Source organism: Halichoeres trimaculatus, unplaced genomic scaffold, assembly GCF_033239565.1.
Source record: "Halichoeres trimaculatus isolate MK-OKI-2021-1 unplaced genomic scaffold, fHalTri1.1 fHalTri1_scaffold_17, whole genome shotgun sequence".
Taxonomy (NCBI): Eukaryota; Metazoa; Chordata; class Actinopteri; order Labriformes; family Labridae; genus Halichoeres; species Halichoeres trimaculatus.
Genome location: NW_027437195.1, coordinates 5,263,813 through 5,285,619, shown reverse-complemented (window position 1 = coordinate 5,285,619; position 21,807 = coordinate 5,263,813). Strand labels below are relative to the sequence as shown.

General features: G+C 41.6%; 2 protein-coding genes across 2 annotated transcripts in view; one reads left to right on the top strand and one right to left on the bottom strand.

The window, feature by feature from the left end:
- Positions 1 to 6,919, top strand: part of rock2a (rho-associated, coiled-coil containing protein kinase 2a) — a 65,457-nt gene extending 58,538 nt beyond the window's left edge. Inside the window, exon 32 of the mRNA XM_074691527.1 lies at positions 5,297 to 6,919. Within this exon, the coding sequence (XP_074547628.1) occupies positions 5,297 to 5,300 (4 nt within the window). The 3' untranslated portion in view covers positions 5,301 to 6,919. The remainder of the gene's footprint in view (positions 1 to 5,296) is intronic.
- A 1,662-nt stretch (positions 6,920 to 8,581) lies between these two features.
- On the bottom strand, positions 8,582 to 21,727 carry slc66a3 (solute carrier family 66 member 3). The gene is made up of 7 exons (XM_074691254.1): positions 21,496 to 21,727; positions 19,602 to 19,684; positions 15,921 to 15,990; positions 15,765 to 15,822; positions 15,416 to 15,536; positions 12,065 to 12,106; positions 8,582 to 9,081 (listed from the first exon to the last, which is right to left on the bottom strand). The coding sequence occupies exons 1-7, from the start codon at positions 21,639 to 21,641 to the stop codon at positions 8,981 to 8,983; spliced, it is 621 nt and encodes a 206-aa protein (XP_074547355.1). The 5' UTR covers positions 21,642 to 21,727; the 3' UTR covers positions 8,582 to 8,980.
- Between the last annotated feature and the right edge of the window lie 80 nt (positions 21,728 to 21,807).

Here is a 21,807-nt window from a genome sequence, read left to right as displayed (position 1 = left end):
TCTCATGTACGGTCTCATTTTAAAATTTGTGGCAGCAGCTGACAAATTTTTAAGTTGTGCTAAAAAAAAGTCTTTAAGAGTGACTTCCTCCTTCGTTTTTGTTTGCAGCGCTAAACTTCGGCTGTTTTCGAAACTGCCTACTACACTAGCAGTGCCTACTATTTTGGCTGATATTCAGTATGTAGTAGTCAGTATGGGAAAACTTGCAAAATCTGCAGTATACTAAAAATCCCCGGATGTCCTACTAATCCAGGAAGATTTCTCAGTATGCAACGGACCAGTCTAACTGGCATACTGTTTCCCACAATGCACTGCGCTAACACTGTTTGTCTATGCGGTGGCAGGTTTTGGTGAATTACTGCCATCTACTGGAATTAATCAGCATCATAACTACAACACAACACTAATGTTAGACCATCCATGAGATAGAAGTGAAGTGACGCAAAGAAACACCTGTAAATCTTGATACTTCCAGTCGTAAAATAGGTTTACTTTTACAAGTTTATTAGCCCATATAAACCACTAGATCACTTTTTAAACCAAACGTGGGTTATGTAGAAGTGGTTTTTCCATCAGCTGTAAAAATAAAACTCCAGATTTATTTTCAGTCAATGATATAACTTTTAGTGTAAGATTAGAAATCAAGAATGATGATTCTGTGTGATATGAATAACAAAATAACCAAATGCCAAGATCTGCCCATAGATTTTTTTGTATATTTATATTAAAGGCAAAAAACCCAACATCATCTGTAGCTCCACCTTCCAAGACTGGAAACCAGAGTAGTATACTACAAAACAGACCCAACAGAACAGTCATACTACTTACTACAAGCAAAAGTGCCTACTACATACTACATTCACTTGTAGTATGTAGTATGTAGTAGGCGGTTTCAAAAACAGCCTTCCTCTTCTTCTAAGTGGTTTATTGGCCGCTTGCAAACCAGCTTATTGCTACATTATAGCCACCAGCTGGACTGGAGTGTGGATCAAGAAATTAGGTGCAGCTCAGAACTGTGCAGTGTGTCGCTCCAGAATTACATCAGTCACGTTGCATGTGACCCGGCCATTCAGACCACTGTCGCCTTCAGAAGAAATCCAATATGGATCTGATTCAGTACCACATTTTAAATGGCCTGAATCTGACTGAAAAACATCAGATTCAGTGTGACTTGTGTTTTTCACACTGACAGGAACAGAGCAGATATGAGTCACATTTGAGTGAAAAAACAGAGTCAGGTCACTTAAACTGCAGTGTGAACACAGCCAAAGAGGAGAGTGATAACCTTATGAACCTCTACAATGCATCAGAGGTTATACATCTTTGTAAGAGCAGTGTTGATGTTTCTAAACTCCAACCTGTGTGATCACGACCATACCATTAAATCCACAGTAAGCATCCTATTTCTGCAGTGAGGGCATGTTGGTGGAAAGACTCCTGTGTTTAAATCTCAAATTCACCTCAGCTTCTCTGAGAAGTGTTGTTGAAATGCGAGAGTGAGCAGCTGTGGAGCTTTTTCCCTCTGAATACATGATTAGCCTGCCAAAGATGAGAGCCTCTTTTCAGATTCCCCTCATGTTGTCTGTCTCCCTTACATAACACCTCAATTACTTAATCATGGGAACAACAGCCAGCCGTGCTCTTGACGAGAAGAGAGTTTATTTATGGATATGTGCCTGTGTGCAGTGCTGCTTCCCCACCATCAAAATAAATCTTCCCTTTCAGATTGGAGGACTTGGGTCTCCAGGACTGGCACTGGGCGTTGGATGATATCGATGATGATTGTTCCTCTATTCATTTCTGATGGGCCCATATGGTAACACTGATTGCAGTGTGGTGCTGTGTGGTGCTGTGATATCAGTGGTAGTGGGGCTGTGTTTTCAAGAGGCATCAGTTTGCACAGCTAGAGCCTCAATTTGCTCTGTTTTAGAAAGAGGAGAGGACTCATACCTGCTGGTATTAGACTGTGAAAGAGGGAGACTCTCTGGGCTATCAGACCAAAACCAAGGAACTCATTCACAAGTAACCTTAAACTGCAGATTTATAAACCCACAAACAGATGTGTTAGAATGTTCTGTAATGCCTCTCAATATAAAACGTCTCCAAGTCTTAGGGGGAAAAAAAGGAGACAGAGAGTTCACCAGGGAGCATGACACTGACATACACCAGGCACAGAGGCTCACACATGCCTCCCTCATTGAAAATGTATTAATTACAGGCTAGGGATTGGGTATTGCAAACTAGTTCCTGTTAGGAAAAGAAATGTTTCAGTCCATTGACATCATTAGCCTTAATGTTTAATGATTACTTTATTGATTCTTTACATTACGCTGGAGCTGCTGGACTTCATGTTGACTAGACTGTCCCAGCTACCTTAGCTTAGCCGTGAGATAACATTTCCCAAGAAAACTCTGATTCAGGATTTTCTGCTTGAAGTTTTACTGAAGAATTGAACAAACAAAGTAGTGATCATTACTGTCTCACACCAGATTCAACACATTCAATATGGTATAAATCTCTTTATTTACTAAAAACGTTATAAACAAAATAGAGCTAGCTTGATGCTACCATATATGGGAAACTGCATTGATATGCTCATAATTAGCATACATTGGTTTTAACTGGTTTTACAGCAGAATCACAGTTACTCTTTGTAAACTATACTGAGAAATCTGAATGTCTAAATACTCACAAGCAAATGAAACAAAAGTTATGTGCAGACTCATGGCTGACTTTATAACTTTGGCAAGGTTCCAAACAACTCAAACTACTACAACCACTTTGAGACTCTAGATGGCCTACTTAATTCAGTAACATATAATAAAACATTAAAGTCACATGATGTGCAATTTTTACTTCTTTTTTTATTTATTTATGATCCTTTGACCAATTAAATATTGATTTACTTAAAAACTCAAAATGTTGTAAAGCAAAAAAAAAACCTGTAAAGCAACTTTTTGTACAGAGAAAATTCACAGAAAGAGTTGATAAGAGAATCGATAAAGAATCAGATTGATAAGTGGAATTGGAAAGGGCATTGGTTTTATTGAAATCTTATCAGTACCTATCCCTATTACAGGCCAGAGGTAAAGCAGCAGCAGAAGGGGTAAAATGAGGACCAACTCCTGACCATTCGGGTCTGAAAACTGTTTCTAAAACCTCTGCTCCTCTAAAACTTGTAATACTGAATGTCGGTCTAAGGTGGCAACATAAGCCTGAAATAGATATTTCCAAAGCTGCCGACGATAATCACCCTCTGCAGCCACATCTCTAAGACATATCCCACCTGTGGTGACTTAATGACCTCTGACCTCAGCCCTCGCAGGTCAAACAACCTTAAAACGAGGCGTGAAGAATCCCACAGCGAACGCTGGAATAAATGATGCCGTCTCCCTCCCTGGTCTCCCTGTGCCCCTGCAGACATCTCCATCCCTGAGTGTGTGTGTGTTTGATTATATGTACACACCAGATGTTCAGACACAGTCCTGGTGGTCAGTTTGTGGTGCTGCAGGAGGTTATGTGACAGTTTTTGTGCTTGCCTCATCACTGGGTGATTTAAATGAGAGCAGATACAGAATGTTCTGGAACTGTACTCTACTACAACAGGAGACCTTTTAGACAATTTGTTTCATTAAAGTTTCTATTAAAAAAATGTTACAAAGACATAAAACATTGGCTTAACAAAGATTTATTTGCAGTGATTTAAAAAAGTGTCAGTTTTCTGGTTTGTCCACCAGAGAGCAGGCAAGTTTATTCTTTGACGGGAGAATATCTCCTGCTGCTCAGAAACCAGTAACACTTAAAAAAAAAAAAAGACAAAAGTTAATTTGCTCGAGTATAAATGAGTTTTTTTCTCTTTTTGTTTCAAAATGCATTATGCATTATTTTCATCTAAAGATGCATTCAGGCTGTATTTGACATCCTAATGCTCACGTGATCAACATCTTAAGACCTTTTGAAAAATTGCAAGAATTTACATTTTGTACTGTTGGATCTTAAGAAGGGTTCAAGCTTTAAAATGCATAGAGAGGAAATGAGAGTGAAACAAATGAAACATTAAGTATGAAATTTACTGATGATTTCAAAAATTAGTTCCAGCATGCTCGATGCAAGTGTTTCCAGGAGGCTGTGTGAACATTGCTCCAAGTGGTGAAGATGTTATTATGGAGGATCCTCAACTGTCTGGATGATTTAGAGTGATTTAGATCAGGGGAACATCAGGATGGTCCAAAGAGTGAGCTGGTTCCTCTGGAAGAAGTCCTTTGTCAGGCGCCCATAGTGACCTGCAGCGTTGTCCTGTTGAAAAACCCAGTCATTCCCACACAGACCAGGGCCCTCAGTCATGAAGGAGGCCCCCTGCAACATCTCCACAGAGCCAGCCGCCGTTTGACGCCCCTGACCAACCTGAAGCTCCATTGGTCCATTGAAGGAAAAAGCCCTAGATCATGATGGCGCCCCCTCCACTGTGCCGCCGTGAAAACATCTCCAGTGGGATCTCCTGGTCATGTCAGTAACGTTGAAGCCATCAGGACATCAAGGTTCAGTTTTTTCTCCTCAGAGAATCAAACTTTCTTCACCTTTCAGTGTCCCATGTTTGCTGCTCTCTGAAAAAGTCCAAACGGTGAGTTTGTGGCGTTGAAGGAGACGAGGTCTTTGAAGACGTGTTTTGTTCTTAAAGCTCTTCTCTCTCAGATGGCGTCTGATGGTTATTGGGCTGCAGATAGCTCCTGTAACGGCCTCAATTTGGGTCCAGGATCCTCCTGTGTCTTGAAGGACAGCCAATCAGATCCTCCGGTGTTGTGAAAGGTCTTGATGATGTTGCTCAACAGTTCGACCACGTTCGAAGAGAGAAAGCTTTTTAGCCTTTAAGAGATATTTACAGAGTGAATACCTGACAGAAAATAACACTGAATCCACATTTTTATGCAGATTTTGACTTTTAAAGGCTGGGGTCTTAAACTTTTGATCAGCTAATGACTACTTCATGTGAACTGTTTTCAATTAATTGCTTACTCAATTTTTTCCCCTCATTCCTGTTTCTTCTTTGTTTAGTTTTCAAACTCTACTAAGAACTTTTTTGAGATCCAATAGTGCAAAATGTAACTTTGAGCAAATTTTCAACTGGTCTTAAAACTTTGATCAGGTGTGTTTGTGATTCATTTTTAGCAAACAAAAACGGTGATTTTTTTTTGTTTTGCAGGATCTTGTAGCATTTGCTTGCATCCCATAAAGTGATAAACTGTTTCCTTCTCTTTGTCTTCTCTGATCTTCTGTCTGTTTCTCTCTCCTCCTCCAGTTAACCGAGCTTGGCAGCGTGGTGCATCATGAAGGTGTCGGGGTCTCTTCCCGTTTCAAAGACGGTCATACAAAGCTCTGTTTGCAGATCAGCACACTGAACTCCACATCGCTTCTCCACACAACCCCCACCCTGTCGTGCTGCAGCCTGTGAGAGTCTTTCGTCCCCTTTAGTTAAACTCCTCCCCAGCTTTCAAACTCACCTACAACCTCTTCACCCTGCTGGATGGCTTTGTAAGCATATTAAGTCGTCTCTGGGGATCGGAGCAGTTAAGTGTCTCTGGGGAGTTGGAGCGGCTGGTTGGACCCACAGAACAGAAGAGGAGAGCTCTTAGGACGGGGAAACACTTACCTCAACACTTCTCAGCTGGACTCGCTGACTGAAGGACCCAACACGAACACTTCCTCACCACCTTTGGGGAATCTTGTGGCCAAATAAAAGACACTTGTATCTTAAATGATTGTGACCAGTATGAAGGGTTTAAAGGGTAAACACTACACTCAGATTGTGCAAACTGAGGTTGATGATGAACTTGATTCCATTTTCAGACTCTTTACCACGTTGATTGTAGCCTGCTTAGAAAAATTCTGCTTCGGGTGTGCTTCCAAATGGGTCACAGAAACCTGAATAAGGTACTGAAGGAAACGAGCTGTGGCTCTTTGGAAAGTCAGCAGGGGGAGGGAGAGCGTCAGGCTCTTCCAGGTTTGATCAGGTAAAGCCTCCAGTGCCTCTTATTCAGATTTCTGACTCAGCACACTCTTCATCACCGGTTTGCCGTCGTATGCAGACAGCCATGGTTGTTGAGTGAATCCTGCTCTGAAAGGCATTAGATGTCAGAAGATCCTCCCAGTCCCATAATCTTCCAAACCTGCACTGTCAGATATGAGGGTTAATGTTTACTGAATTCAAGGGGTGCACCGTTAAAGCTTCTCTGATCCGAGCTCGGCTCCTTTTGTTTGTTTGAATGTACATCTGGGCTTCACCAGAGACGACACACAGGCATTGTATTATTCTATCCAGGTATACTTGACTGAAGCCCCTTTTATCACCAACTCCTCTGAGTGAGCGTGCATGTGTTTGCCTTTTCAGGCCTCACACTTCAGTGCTGTCGGCTGCTCCACCAGGGCCTCCACTATCAGAATCTAGTTTTTGAAGTCATTCCTGATGTGACAGTGACCGCCGTGTGTCCCGTATGAAGCAGAAACAGTGACGTATGCAATCACAGCCCATAAATCGACGTACTGAGCAGCACTATTCCATTGAGCGTTTCTTTTTTTTAAAGTGTTTGTTCTGATATTTTTGTATTAAAAGTAAGCAGACTGAGTTTGGGCACATCGTTGTGTGTATGTGGCTCATATAGCAGGAGAGTAACTTGTGTGTGAGTGTGTGTGTCTGTGTGTTTGTACATGTGTGGGTGTGAACTGAGTGCTCTCCTTTAACCAAGAAGCATGTTTTATACATATAAATATACACAGTATATATTTTACATGCCATACAGTGCACATTATATTATTTATACAGCCTTGTCCACTTTGTATTTAAGGGCTCTACATCCAGATTGCATGTTTGCTACCAAACGGCTCTATGATAACAACTTCTTCAACAATAAAGACATGGATGTGCTTTTTGCTTTGCATTTTTTTTCCCTTTGTCTTGAAATAAAAGTTTTTGGAGGCTGTCATTTTGAAAAAGAAAAATGTTTTTGGGGGGGGGGTAGTGACCGGTGTTTTGGAGTCAATAGCGACCATGCTAACTAGTGACTCTCAGTCAAATGTATCATTGTTTAACTGCTCAGAGTCACCAGTCAACAGGGTCTCACTTTACTCCGAAACACCAGTGATGTCTGCAGCTGGGTTATTGAATAGGTCTTCTTTATGCAACCTCAGGTAACAAGGTTGACTGCTAAAAAGCAATATTAATTTCCTATGTTCAAAATCCAGTTTTTAATTGCTCGTTTAATGAAAAAGTTGGTTTTGGGCTGATGGTTCTGACCAAACATGGACTCAACATAGAGAGTAAATAGTTAGTTAACATAAATTATGATAAACAGATTTTATGATTTAAGTAAAATTACAATATATTGAAATACACTAGCGTTTCCCAGAGTAGGTCCCAGGACTTCCAGGGGTCCGTGAACCATTGCTAGGGGGTCCACATAATACTTTTGAAAGCAATTATAAAAGTTGGCTATATCACTGAAAAAGCGAAACAACAAACTAGGATCTCTTGCACCAATAAAAGCGTCTATCTTTTACTCTTGTCCCACTGGATCAATTTTGATATAAACGGGACATGTCTATCACTTCATAGTGCGTAACAATAGAAAATCAAAATCTCAAAACAAAAACACCTTTGTACAGTGGTGTGCACAGCCTTTTTGAAGGGCAGGGGTGAAAAGAAGGAAAACAAAAAGGCACATACAGTGTGCGTCTTTGCCACCCAAGAGAGCAGTCAAATGTGTTTTGCCAACCAGGAGGGCACTCATACATGTTTTGGCTTCCCAGAGGTCACCTCATGTTTTTCAACAATTGGGCCACGAGGGGGTGACCGCCCCCTGCCCCCCCCTCTGTGCACACCACTGCCTCAGAGATAACATTTTCTCAAAGTTTCCAAAATCAATTTCTTGGAAAGTTTAGATGTAGCAGAATTTTATTGTTGCAAAATACTACATAGTACATTATTACACAGTATTAATATTAAGCTAATCATAGTTATGATAATGAGGGGTCCTTTGAAAATCTCTAACTTGAGAGGGGTCAGTGGTCTATAAAAGTTTGAGAACCCCTGAAATACACGACTATTGATATTCTGATAAACTTGGTGCAGTTCCCTGGACGTAGTTTTCTGGCTCCTTTAATAATAACCAGGTGTTTACTGTCTGTGTTCTCTTTTTTGGTTTGGGAGGGTTTCTGATTTATTGACACATGTTTATGTCCTGGACTGTCACAGTCTGGTAAGTGTCCACGCATAATGCAGTCATGAGCATTGAGTGACAGTTGTGTGTTTAAAATCTGGGGTTAACTCTGGATTTCTCCATGAAAAACGTCTGTCCACTTGCTGATCTCTTCCATCCACTCACTGCTTTTCCACATAGCTGGGAGTCATTGACCATCCGTCTTAGTGATGATGTCAAGTTAAAAAATGCATTTGTTAGTGGTTAACTCCCCCACGTCGCTTGACAAATCATACTCCACAGTGCTTCTGCAGTCAAAATGTGCATGTATCTGTAGTAGTTGATAAAAAAAATCCCACTATAAAGAAAACACAGTAGTGTATGAAGGTAGAATGTTTGTTTTATTAAAATAGTTGGAAACAGAAGTAAACATTTATAAAAGCTTTTCAGTTACAGTATTTATTAACCTGAGTGACCTCAGTTACAGATGGCTCCTGCTACATTTCTTCTCCAACAGTTTGAAGTAACCGTCTGCTCTCACAGCAGATGTTGACTCACTGGAACGTTATAAAAGGAATGTGTGGGTTTAACACTGAGGTAAAAACATTATAAAAAGCACATTTTATGGGTCAGTATTACAAAAGCTGCTTACATAACCGTTGTCATTTCTCATTTTTGTTTTCCACGCTCTGTGTGTGGAGAGTCAGCGAGTAATCTGTGGTAAACAGAGCAGGAAGACACAGAGTGATCAGCAGAACAGCCGATCAGGGCCAGAACCAGACTTCAGAGCTTTATTCGTCCTTCTTGGTCCTGCTGCTGGGTCTCTGGTAGTAGAGCACAGTGAGCAGCACCCACATGTTGAGCAACGTCATGGCGATGAAACGCACCAGAACTGAGAGGAGAGAAGAGGTTTGATTCACAAAACCTAAATAAGGATTCAGTTTGACATCACAGTTTGCAGCAGCTGTCCCCTTAATGTCCCGCCTTTTTAAAATATGTTTTTCATCATGGAATGGTTCAACATCCCCCTCAGCTGCAGAAAATTGAGCTTTTTAAATAAGGACAACTTCTGTGGAGCTGCCATCATCTCTTAACCTCAGCCTTTGACTACAACCAGATCCAAAGACATGAAAACTGACCATTGATGGAAACACAGAACCGCAGAGAGATGCTCTGTCAGCTAAAATACACGAGAAGGGATTTTAAAAGACTGTTTACCAACCATGAATACACACAGACTAACCTGATGGAGATGCAACATCATGGGTTATGTTCACACTGCAGGTCCTAATGCTTTGATCTGACTTATTTTTTGGCTGTTCACACAACTTTTTTTTATTCATTCATTTTTGTGCCTTTTTAATTGAAGAGGATGGAACCTAGGATAGAGTAGGAAACAGGCTGGATTCAAACCCGGGCCATCCACTCAAGGGCAAGCCTCATAGGGTGCAACCTAGGCCATCTGCGCCACCATATCACATTTTAAATTTGGCCTGTGTGTGGACTGTGATGTAAACAGCTCACACTCCTGAAGTCAACATTAATGACATCACACACAGAAAGTGGTGTTTATGGAAACGAACATGGCGGCAGCTGGTAGTGACATTTATGTTAAATACAGCAGCCGACAAATTTGTGAGTGGGTAATGTTAAAAAGGAGGGAGAGGAGAAAGATGTTTTTTTATTATTATTAATGATGTCCTTAGTCCAAACAAAAGCTGCAACATGGGATGTGGAGAGAGCGTGGATGTGGAGCCAGAGCCAGAAGTGGTGGGATCATAGACCGTATAAAACATGGACATAGCCTCCGCGACGTCACCCGTCTGGTCCTGAAACCGTGAAAAGGCCCCACTACGCGCACGCAGCCACATTGGATATGATGCAAGCTGTAAGCTTCCTTTTAAACAGCTATAGGGCACCCGTCAATCCCATGACCTGAGCTGTGTCTCCGATTGGACTATCAAATGATCCTAATAACTTCTAGACTGCAGAGATAGAAAAAAATTCACACACCATACAGAGTGTGTTGATAGTGAATTTGGCGTTTGAGACCCGGGCCATTTTTGAATCAAATATGTAAATATGTTTTTAATGCTGTAAAAGTCAGTTTTTATGGCTGGGTGTGTACGTGACTTCCGGTCTTTCTGCAGCCAGCCTCAAGCGGATCCTCCATCAACAGCAACTTTTAGCTTTAGCATAGCCTTTATTTTTACTGACCAGATGTCCCCCCTTGGGTGTGATCAAGATGTGAGTGGATTAACAGGGCAGGAGTGTTTTTTCATTGAGCATGACCGTCTCCTCTGTTTTTGTCTGCAAAACTGACGGGTGTCACTCCAGAATGACATCTGACAGCGGTTACCTTCAAAAAAGTCTGATACGTATCTGATTCAGTACTACACTGAAAGTGGTCTGGATCTGACTGAAAAAAGTCAGATTCAGGGGTCGTTTACACGACAAGTTTTGTTGCGTTTTAGCCTCCCGTTTTTACAGAAACAGCATTTCAGCCGACCTAAAACACAAACTTTTGAAAACAGCCTTCAGAGTGGGATTTTTCTGAAACGCTGCTGACACCAATGCTGTGTAAACAATAGGCCGGCGTTTTCAGTAGAAGCAATGATGTCACACTCCGCTTCCTGCTTCATGTATACAACAGGACAACAGTACCATTGTTACAATCGTCAAGAACTACGTGTTGTTCTTGTGCTGCTCAATCTGCTGAATCTGCTGACTGTCTTCATACAAAATGTTAATCTATTGCTCCACTTCTGCTCTTAGTATTCACCATTACACCAGATGATCAGCTCATCTCTACTTAAGTGGAGATCTCCCAAAAGCGGCTTCCGGACAAGACAGTTATAGCGCCACCTTCAGGCCTGGAATACTAACTACAGCGTTTTTAGTCCCTCTGCATTCACCCTCTGTCCCTCTGTGAACACAGATTTATTTCACTGTGTTTGAGCGTTTTCAGATGAAACTTTGTCGTGAAAACAGGGCCTCAATGTGACTTGTGCTGTTTACACTGTCAGAAACAAAGCAGGTAAGGGTCGCATTTGAACCAAAAATCAGATTCAGGTCACTTTAACTGCAGTGTGAACGCAGCCGTAATGAAATAATACTAGATGTTTGTTTTTTTTTTTGTATTTTTTCAGTCAGTATAACTGAACTACTCAAATTCCAATTATTTTAACAGCTGTATACTGTAGGTCAATAATGACAGAGATGTAGAAAAAGGTCAAAGAATATCTAAAAAGGTGAAGCTGTCTTAAATATTCACATAATTGCAGCATTGGAGGAAAACAGTATGAGCAAAGAAATGCAAAATGGATTTTAATATCTCCAGATCAACAACAATGTGGCCAAAGTGCCTCAGAAAAATTGTCTTAAAGTTTTATTAGAATGAGAGTGTAAAGTATGGTTACAGCTTTTCTACACATTAGTGTTATCGTCTCATGATTGATCCGTGCCGTGTTGGAAAGTAAAAACATTTTGCTAAATTTAGAAACTATGCTAACTGTAGCAGGCTCTCAGTTTTATTTCTCTCTGCCTGCTTTCTGCTTTTTCCCTCTTCAGGGACTTGAATTTGAACAAAGCTCCAAAATCCAATTTCAGAATGCCAACAGACAACAAGTGTGTCAGAGAATTCACAGTCAGCAGTTTGACAATTCACATTAGAGACCCTCATAACCCAGCACCCAGAAAACAGGCTCTACCCTGGAAGTTAACCCCCAAAGCCCTGGTGTGTGCTCCATGGAGCAAAGCACAATAAAACCTTTAACAATGACTCTATTCAAAAAACAAGCTGAATTCACAAACTGTGTGAAGAAATCTGTCTCTGCTCAAATATTTTTCTCATTCTTCCTAAATGTGTGACTCACCCTGCATGTCCCCAGTCGTCACTGTGGTGGTGTAAATCCGCGCTGAAACACAGAACAAGCTGCGTTAATGACATCCTCATTATCCCACAGAGCATCTAATATTCCATTAACCAAGCATGGAATTGCTAATTCACTTTAATGAGGAGCAGAATAAATAGTATTTAACATATTCATGGAGTGAGTGACGGTACTTCAGGGAGGACGGATGGGTTTAACCTTCCTGAGCACGCGGTTCAACTGATAAGAGGACATTAGCATTCATGTGATAAGTAGGAACAACCATGTTTCATGCATATTTATCCTGTGACTGCTGAAGAATTCTCCTGGTATTTACTTCAGTGTGTTATTTCCTGTACTCCAGGCATGGCTTTGTTATCACCCAACAGGAGAGTGACAGTGAGCAGTGAGCGTTGGTTTTTAGACGGTGAAGCAGAGTCGAGAAAGAACGTGAAGAGGGAGCAGAGGACATGAATCAAGGTCCCTTCAGGCAGCCTTGGATTGTGAAGTATCTGAGATTGTCATTGGAAAGATTCCTACAGAAAAAACCTTTGTGTTGATGCTTTCTAAGGAGCAGCTGTTGCATTGCTCTCTTGGACTGACCTCCATTGAAAAATATATGACTGTTTCTTAAAACAGGAGCTGAAAGCCAACAGTGCCACTTTCAGTTCCTACTATATTGTTAGTGTGACTTTAGCGTCTAAGTTTTATTTGAAATCAAAATTTTCATGTCGGCTGACTGACAATCGTCTTGTGCTCTGTGAGGTGAAGCATCTGCTTTTGTCCAAAACTTGGACTGTCAGTCTGTCTGTGAAGTTGCACAATCTATACGTTCAGAGCAAGCGGAAACCTTAAGTCTAAAAATACAAGCAGACAAAGTGGAAGTGCTGAAACCTGGAGTTCAGTGAGGCTGGGTCCATAAGTACCAGAAACCACACAGACACCCAAGCCAGCGATTCTCACAGCAGAAATAAACGCGTTTACAGCATGGTACAAAAAAATGACTTCAGTCTAAAAAGTTAACCTCTCTAACAGCACACACTGTACAGAGAGTGATATTTTTTCTATCCCAGCAGTTTAGAAGATATTAAGATCCTGACTTTACCCGCTGACTGACAGGCAGTGAGGCCCTATAGCTGTTAGTGTGGTCGGATTATTATACAGTCTATGGGTCAGAGGCTAGAGTTCCCTCCCTCCAGCTTTCCTTCTCTATCCATAATCCTGTCCACTTCATAACAGAACAACAGCCCAAAAATACTCCTCAAGAAAATACGAAACAGCCGGGACCAGAGAAACAAGGACCTTTACATTTTCCATCCTTTTACCCGAAAGGTGCTGTCTGGAATGGTGATTTTTCATGATAAAGACTCCATTTCCCATGAGCACTTTCACCTACTACTGTCATAAGGATGTGACTCTAACCAAGATGTGCTTTTGTTTTAGAAACAAATGACAGAGCACATCTTTTTTATTACTACTTCTATTTTAGCTATGATGTTATTTATTGACAGTTATGTAGCGCTGTTGATAGCATTTGTTTGAGAACAAACAAACTTTGTAAACTCAATGTGCAACCATAGACAGTATAAACTATGGACCTAGTCTCTGCGATGTCAACCGTCTGTTTGTGATGCAGAGTAATAAAGTAATGAAGTAATGATGATCATGGGCAGGGGTCATATTGGATATGGTGCAGGCTTTGAGCTTCCTGTCTAACAGCTACAGGGAGCCTGTCACACTGACAAATCGTGCTGTGCTTAAGCACGCTTCAGCCCTAAAGCACGTTTTGGATGGGCAGTGTGACCGCAACCGTGCTGTGCTTGAGCACGATTCACTTCACTTCTCTGACACGCTTCGGATAGGTGGGTTTCAGCAAGGTTTACTTCATGCATGAGCACAAGCACGTAGACTGCGCGTGTGATCCATGACGTATGATTGCAGCGAGCTCCACTCTCGACAACTTATTTTAAACAGTAGCAGGGTGTTAGGGGGCTGCGTCAAGCCAAAACAACCTAACCACAAGTCAAAGTTGTAGAAGTGCTCTCTGTGTCTCATTGTGCTGACTCTGATGAGATTGTGCTTCATGTAAACAGACACTTCACGATGACGTGAAGGGCCGTGTGTGTCTGATACCCACTCATACTGGTTCATATTGGAGTAGTGTGACCACTGGTCACTGCGGGGAGGGGGGGCAATCGTGCTCAAGCACGGCACGGTTTGGATGGCCAGTGTGACCGCACCCTAAGTCACATAAGCTGAGCTGTGCCTCTGACTGGACAAACCTATAATCTTAATATCTTCTTAACCACTGAGTTAGAAAAAAATCACAAATTTTGAATTTCGAATCAGACCCAAGACGTTTTTTGAATTAGGCTGTAAATATGTTTTTTAAAGCTGCTTTTTGGCTTGGTATGTATGTGGGTCTGTACTTTCTGTAGCAAGCAGATTCTTAACGTACAGCTGCTTTTAGCACTTCCACATAGGTTTCATTTTTCTAAACTGGATGTTGCCCCTTGTTTGCAACCTAGTTTAGTGGCCAGCTACTTCCAGCCTGGTGGTTTAAGACATGTTCATTACGCGTTACGTGTGATGATGTCAACCGTTTATGTGCTCATCTACCAATCAGAGCTAACGTAACCTCACTCTTCATTTTATTGATAGACTCTCAAGTTTGAACAGACCACTGCAGAATAACTGCTGACTGTGGGTTGGAATGAGCATTAACACAAACAGTTTAACCCATGTGTTAGCCTTAAGCTTGTTTTTTAGCCTCTAGCTTGTGCTCTATCTCTCTCCTGTTTATCTTTCTTCTGCTCTTCTGTCCTTTTTCTGTCTGACAGTTAGGCTCTAGTGTCCACCACCACTACAAAATTATTCACAGAAATCTTTTTCAGCATAAAAAAAACAAAACTGATCTTTCTTCTCACTGCTAAACTTTGCCAGCCAGTGTGGTGTTGTCATAGAGACTTTTGGTCTACATGCTGTAAATAGACGGGTTGGGTCAAACACAGATAGAAATAACTAATTTTGGTGCTACCTTAAACAATAGGTAAAGTTGATACAATTGGTATGAGAAGCTGACGGTGACAGTGGCACACACTTTTTTTGGAGCACACAGGATAAAATCCAGTTGTTTAGCAGTTATTGGTCCAAAAACATTTATTAAGATTTATTCATAATTTTTACTCTTGAATATGTTTTAAAACACTTAAAAGATATGAAAAGCAGATTCACCAAGGCTCACCCTCTTCACTACCTCACAGCCTCTTTTAGACCTCTGCTTTGGTTTTCCATCCTGCAGTTCATCACAAAGAGGACCACTGCTGTTTCCATGTGAACATGTGTGATACTCACCCATACAGGTGTAAGTAGCCATCCCCCAGGAGAGGGCGCTAACCTGTCCAGCATCCTTAGACCTCCACAGGCACTGCAGCTGAGCAAATTTACTGGCTGCACTGATGAACGTGCACAGGCTCTGGGGGGACAGAGGAGGTCAGTGAAAACAGGTTTAGTCCACGGTGCTGCTCTCACCTCCTCATCAGGAGAAATACCTTCAGACACATTCAAACCATTAACCTGCAAGAGCTGTTTGGCATATATTAGGTCTGAGATACACAGAGAGCAGTGAGGTCTGGATAGCTTTTAGTTTAGGTCATATCTTTTCTGACTTTGACTAAAGATTGAGGTCAAACAAAGGTCTTACCATCGCCAAATCTATGATCCACTTATCCACCGTGAGGAGTCTCCAGCCTCCGACAAACCTGCACACACTGTGTTAAGGCAAAGACTCTGAAAGGTTATCATCTGATGTCTGACTGGTCGCTCTGAATGATGACTGTAAGGAGCTATGAAAGGATACACCATGGCGTAGACGAGGCTCTGCTGCAGGCTGCCGTTGTAGTGGAGGATCAGCAGAAGAAGAATGACGTCTGAGGACACATGGCAGAGTATTGATGAGGAAGGAACTTTAAGAAGAACATCCAGTCTCACCAACTCCACCAGAAGCTGATAATTATAATCCACCAAGCTCAGACTCTCATAAACTCTGGATGTTTTATTTCTCTAACCTCAGAATTTTATCTGTTGAGACGTTTAATGCTCAAAATGTCCAGCAGGGACAGTGATGTTCTGTTAATGCTGCTCGTACAGAGTGAGATTACAGATGGAGATCAATGAAAGGTCAGAGATGACGTCTCCGAGGGGAACCACATCCAGTCATTTGTTCCCAAACTACAGGATCACTGAGCCATCAGGAGACTCTAACATGACATCTATTGCTGCTCACACGAGGACGGTTCATTGATTTCCTGTCAAACCTCTGTGTGTAATGTTTAAACATGGGCAAACATTAGTCATACTGATGTTCATCTTTCTCTTACATGATTAGTTTGACCACGAGGGGCTGACACGGTGATCCATTCCTCTGTGACAGTCTGCTTTGAAGCCACAGCTTTCCTCTTGTTATTTTTGAGCCACCTCAGGTGTTGGAAAACGATGCCAAAAACAGGTTTTAGTCTTTTTGAGACTGGTTACAGAAGCCAAAGAAACCCAGCAGTCGTACAGACTGCTTTTAAAGGCTGAGGAGAAAAAAACAAGGCAAATACATTGCGTTCTCACCACTGCAAAGGGCACTAAGTTCTGTGTGTTTTCAAGGACACTTTAATGCGCATTTTTACCTCCCAGAGGGCAGTATACCACACTCTAAGACTGGGCAGTTTAGTGTTTTTTTGCCAACTAGGGGGCACTTCAGTGCTGAATCAGCTTTCAAGAGAGCATGGTAGTACGTGTTTGGGCTTGCTAGAGGGCATTTTGGCCCCTGCAGCAAACACTTTGGTGCGCAGCTTGGCTTCCAAGCAGGCACTTTAATGTGTGTTTTGGCACTTTAGCACATGATTTGGCTCCAGAGCAGGTTATTTGGCAATCGGTTTGGCAATTAAATGGGAACTTAAAGGATACATTTGGTTTATACAGCTTTTACATTGTTTATAGAATGAAGTAGAACAAAATACTCACCCAGAAGGCTTTCCTGATCCAAGCAGTGCTTGGAGAGATATTTAGATCCAAAATCGTGCAGCGGACGTCAGTATAATGGGATCCATCGGGGCATAGACAGCGCTGCTCCTAAAACTGCATTAATCGTCCAAAAACTCGTGTTTTTCACCAATATTCCATCATGGTCCGCTCCGGGTTAGTCCTCTGCTGCAGTCTGTGTCACTCCAGACAGCGCTGTGTGGCTGTAATGACCTCTGAACTGACGGAGACTTTGTTTACGTTTGCCCCTCAAAGAAAGGAGGAAGTGTAGTCAGCTCTCCAGAGAGTGCTGCGCATGCACGGAGGGGCAAACATAAACAAAGTCTCCGTCAGTTCAGAGGTCATTACAGCCACACAGCGCTGTCTGGAGTGACACAGACTGCAGCAGAGGACTAACCCGGAGCGGACCATGATGGAATATTGGTGAAAAACACGAGTTTTTGGACGATTAATGCAGTTTTAGGAGCGGCGCTGTCTATGCCCCAATGGATCCCATTATACGGACGTCCGCTGCACGATTTTGGATCTAAATATCTCTCCAAGCACTGCTTGGATCAGGAAAGCCTTCTGGCTGAGTATTTTGTTCTACTTCATTCCATAAACAATGTAAAAGCTGTATTAACCAAACTTATCCTTTAAGCGCTGGATTGGCTCCCAAGTGGAATTTTAGTGCATATTTTGGCTTCCAAGTGGGCTCTACAGCACACAAATTAGCTCCCATGGGGGCATCTAAGTCTGTTTTTGCTTCCAAATTGATACTCTAGTATGTATTTTGGCTCTCAAGTGAGCACTTTACCGTGTTTGGCTCCTAAGAGTTCACTCTGGCACATGTTTTGGCTCTTGTAAGGGAACTTTAGCAGGTGATTTGACTTCTATGGGGGCATTTTAGCACAAGTTTCTGCTACAAAAGAGGCATTTTAGCATGCGACTCAGCTCCCTAAGGGGCACTTTAGTGCATGTTTTTGCTCCCAACAGTGCACTTTTATGTGTTTGGCTCCCAAGAGGAGACTCAAGCAAGTGTTTTTTAATAAGTGAGCCATGAAAAAGGGCACATGCCACTAAAACCCAGTTCAATGTGTGCCTGTATGGCTGAGCAACTTTGGTAACACGCCTCATAAGGCGCCCTTGAGTTGGTCCATCCAAACCTGAAGCCTTTCCCTCTACTCCTCACTCCCCGCTTTTAACCCGTTTTCTGCTCTATCAACTTTCCAGACCTTTTTTGAAAAAATATGTGGAGCCAGAAAAAGTACATTTAAGAAACCCAGTAACCAGAGTAAACATCATAATCTTCGTATTTACAGCAAAATCAAACCTGATCACAGCCCGGGACAAACTGTTTTTATTCTTGCTCACTAAACTATGTAAAATAAAAGATAAGGGATGAAAATCTGTCTTCATCTCATTCAATTTAATTAAGTCTGGCAGCATTGTTGTAAAACACAAATAAAATCTGTTACATGCTCTGCTGAACAAGATCCTCAGAACACGTGTGTTTTAACTGGAGGTGGAGGAATCAGTCCAGTATTCAGGGGGAGCAGCCACAGTGACACTGGACACTGAACCAGCATCGAGCTCCAAATGTCAGCTGTAAAACCAGCAGCAGTCACAGCAGGTTTTAAATCACTTCCTGTGTTGTCAAACTTTGTGTCTGAAATGTGGTGCTGAGCCGGCAGGATTCTCTACCAACATGATGAGATCGTTTACAATTCAACCAACTTCACCATAAAAGCTGTGACATTTTCACTCTCTTGAGGAAATTCATCCGTCCTCCAAAGTCCAGAGTGTGCTGCTTCAGTAGATCAGCATTCCCTTCTGTTACTTTGCTTCTGTTGCATGTTTGTGTATGTTTCAAGTGACTGTTGAACTGTCATTACCAGTTTAAAATATGAGCATTTTAGTCGCAGGGTTACTAACCTAATGTAACCAATTTTTTTGTGTTTGATTTATGATTCTGTATTTTTGCGGCATCTGTACCTGGAGAGTAATTGTAGACTGCTGTAAAGAGGTTGCACATGGGATTGAAGGCATAACTTGATTTCTTCGTCAATTTCTTGTTCGTCATGTTCTTATTGAGTTTATAGAGTTAGTAGTATGAACAGCTCAAACGCTGATCCCAATACATTCAAACTGCCCCGGTCTGCTATAGTCCGGTAGTAGAGATCAAGATGTAAAGGCTGATTTAAGTGCCAGGTGTGCACATGCTTTTTATGACTTGGCTATTTTAGCTTCAAAACTTTACAATGGTAAAAGGTAGAGCTATGCTGTCCACTCTATATACAGTCTGTTGTTACACCCAAAAATAATGGATACATTTATTATAGATAAGTTCCTCATACAATTACCCCTTTACCTGTTGGCTCCTTGAAAACCAGAGACTACATCTACCTTTCACTTACAGTTATGATGACACTTTAAATAAATTACAGATTTTTGTCTTAATGAACTTGTTTAACACCTTAAAAATACAAGTGTTTTGTCAAACGTGTCCATGTCTTTTATAAATACTCACCCTGTGCGATGAGAATGGGATACTCCAGATATGTTGGAGGTGGGTAGTCATAGTACATCTGGTATGTTACGAACACTATGAACCTGTAACACAGAGAGAGTGACGTTAGATTGTGTTTTGGTGTAAAGTCAAGAATGAAATCACAAAAGCAGGTTTTCAAACTGGGATGCAGAGAGCAGCCATGGCCTGATACAATGAGAGAGGATTTCCTGCCAAGTCATTGCTCGACCTTTATCATTGTGACTTCATGGTACAATGTTTGGAAGACAAAGAGTGACTGTTAATGTTAAATCCATTACATGTTAATTTAGCTTGGATGAATTCACTGAGCAAACATGATAAACCAACAGTGTTCAACAGAGCCTTTAATTTTTTTAGCCTTCAGGCGAAGATTTTTCAACACTCAGCAGCAGATCCTGTTTATCCAGCCAGCATGCAGACGGATGGATGATGGATGTGTGGTGTGTAGGTTTCTACGTGCAGGCATGGCAACGGCTCACAAACGGATGCAAACCGGAGTTACCACAACAGGCTGTCAAAATCAGATCATGTCAAAGCTGCACAGCACAATGGAGTTTTACAAGTTCCTGGTGTTAAATGACAGATGGAGGTAACATGAGCAAACCTCAAAGTCATTGAGGGAAATGTCAAATAACTGCACACTTTATGCTGATGCTTTTGAACCAGACCGAGGAGGAACATTTATCTCTGCAGCTGAAGTGACAGATCTGAATGCACAACTTTAAATAAAAGTCCTTCAGACAGGTTTGGTCATATTTGGATGGTTTTTGTACGCAGACAGGCTGGAAATTGAGTTCTTAAAAGTGATAAATCTCAGTATCTATTGATGCGATCACTCAAACGTCGGTAATGACTTTGAACAACTGAGGAGGAATTATAATTTGACTTCTGCCACCTCAGATTTGTGGTCGCAAGCTGTTGATGATAGATGTTTCCCTCCAGTAACATTAAGAAAGATTCATTATCATCGAGTATGACAGTTTGAATCCATGCCAGTATAATTTCAACGATCAATAACTTTTGTTCACACAATCAAGTTTGAACACTTTGCTTTTTTTTCCCTGTAGCATGCACCATGACAGCCGACTTTCGCTCACCAACACAGTGGAGACATTTAGGAGAGTGCTGCCACTGCCAGGCACAGAGGAGAGACAGGACACTGAGAGTTAATACAGCCACATGCACACACGTCCTCTACCTGTGTGTGAACTCTTATAAAACCTACAGAAACAGCAGAAGAATGCTGTCAGACAGATTTAAAGCAGATTCTTATAAAACTGGTTTGCTGCTCTGATTTTCATGTTATCCAACATCACACTGCCCCACATAGACGGACAGTTTGTTATCAGTAGTCTCAGTAAATCATTCACAATTCCTGACTCTGTATCCTAAACACCACTGTTCACTGTTCAGCTTACACACAGGGATTTATTTATTTGTTTATTTCCCTCACAGAGCAGCTGTGCCCTATTTTACTCTTAATCTCTGACGGAAACTGGTTTAAATCCTCCACTTGCACCAAATATCCATTCTGTGGAAAGATGCGCTCCCGTCAGTCCCCCACCACAGGCGAACCCCGGACAGCTACACAGAGCAGTAGGAATATTTAAACATTTGATGAAGAAAAAAGGTAAGTGCTCATTTTTATTAACACTTTACTACCATACATTAAAAAATAAATAGATGTTTCGAAAACACTTTGACTAAGATGTGTAGGCGAACAGAAACATTAAAGTTACATCAGGAAACAATAATAAAAATCAACGGAGAGACTGCTCCCTGTAATGTTATAACAGGCTTATTTTAAAGCTGCATCCTCTACAAATAAAATAACGGTGCACAATAATCAATACGGTGAAGTATATCCACCTACCCGGTTAACTCGAGCAGCAGACTGTTCAGGCTGACTCCAGTCGTTGACTTTGCTCTCATCAGGACAAAAATTTGCGGAAACTTGAGCACCATGCACAAAAACAAGGTGCTGAAGTTAGCAATGTGCAGCAGCGTATCGTGCTCCATTGTTTTTAGATGGAGATAATCACAGAAACTATACAAAAAAAGGTTTAGCTAAAAGTTGCAGCCAGATGCTGCTGCTGCTGCTGACCCGTCCCTCTGTCAAGATGATTCATGTTGGCGGTAACTTCCGCTTTTAACTTTCAAAGTAAAACAAAGTTGCTGCTCTTTC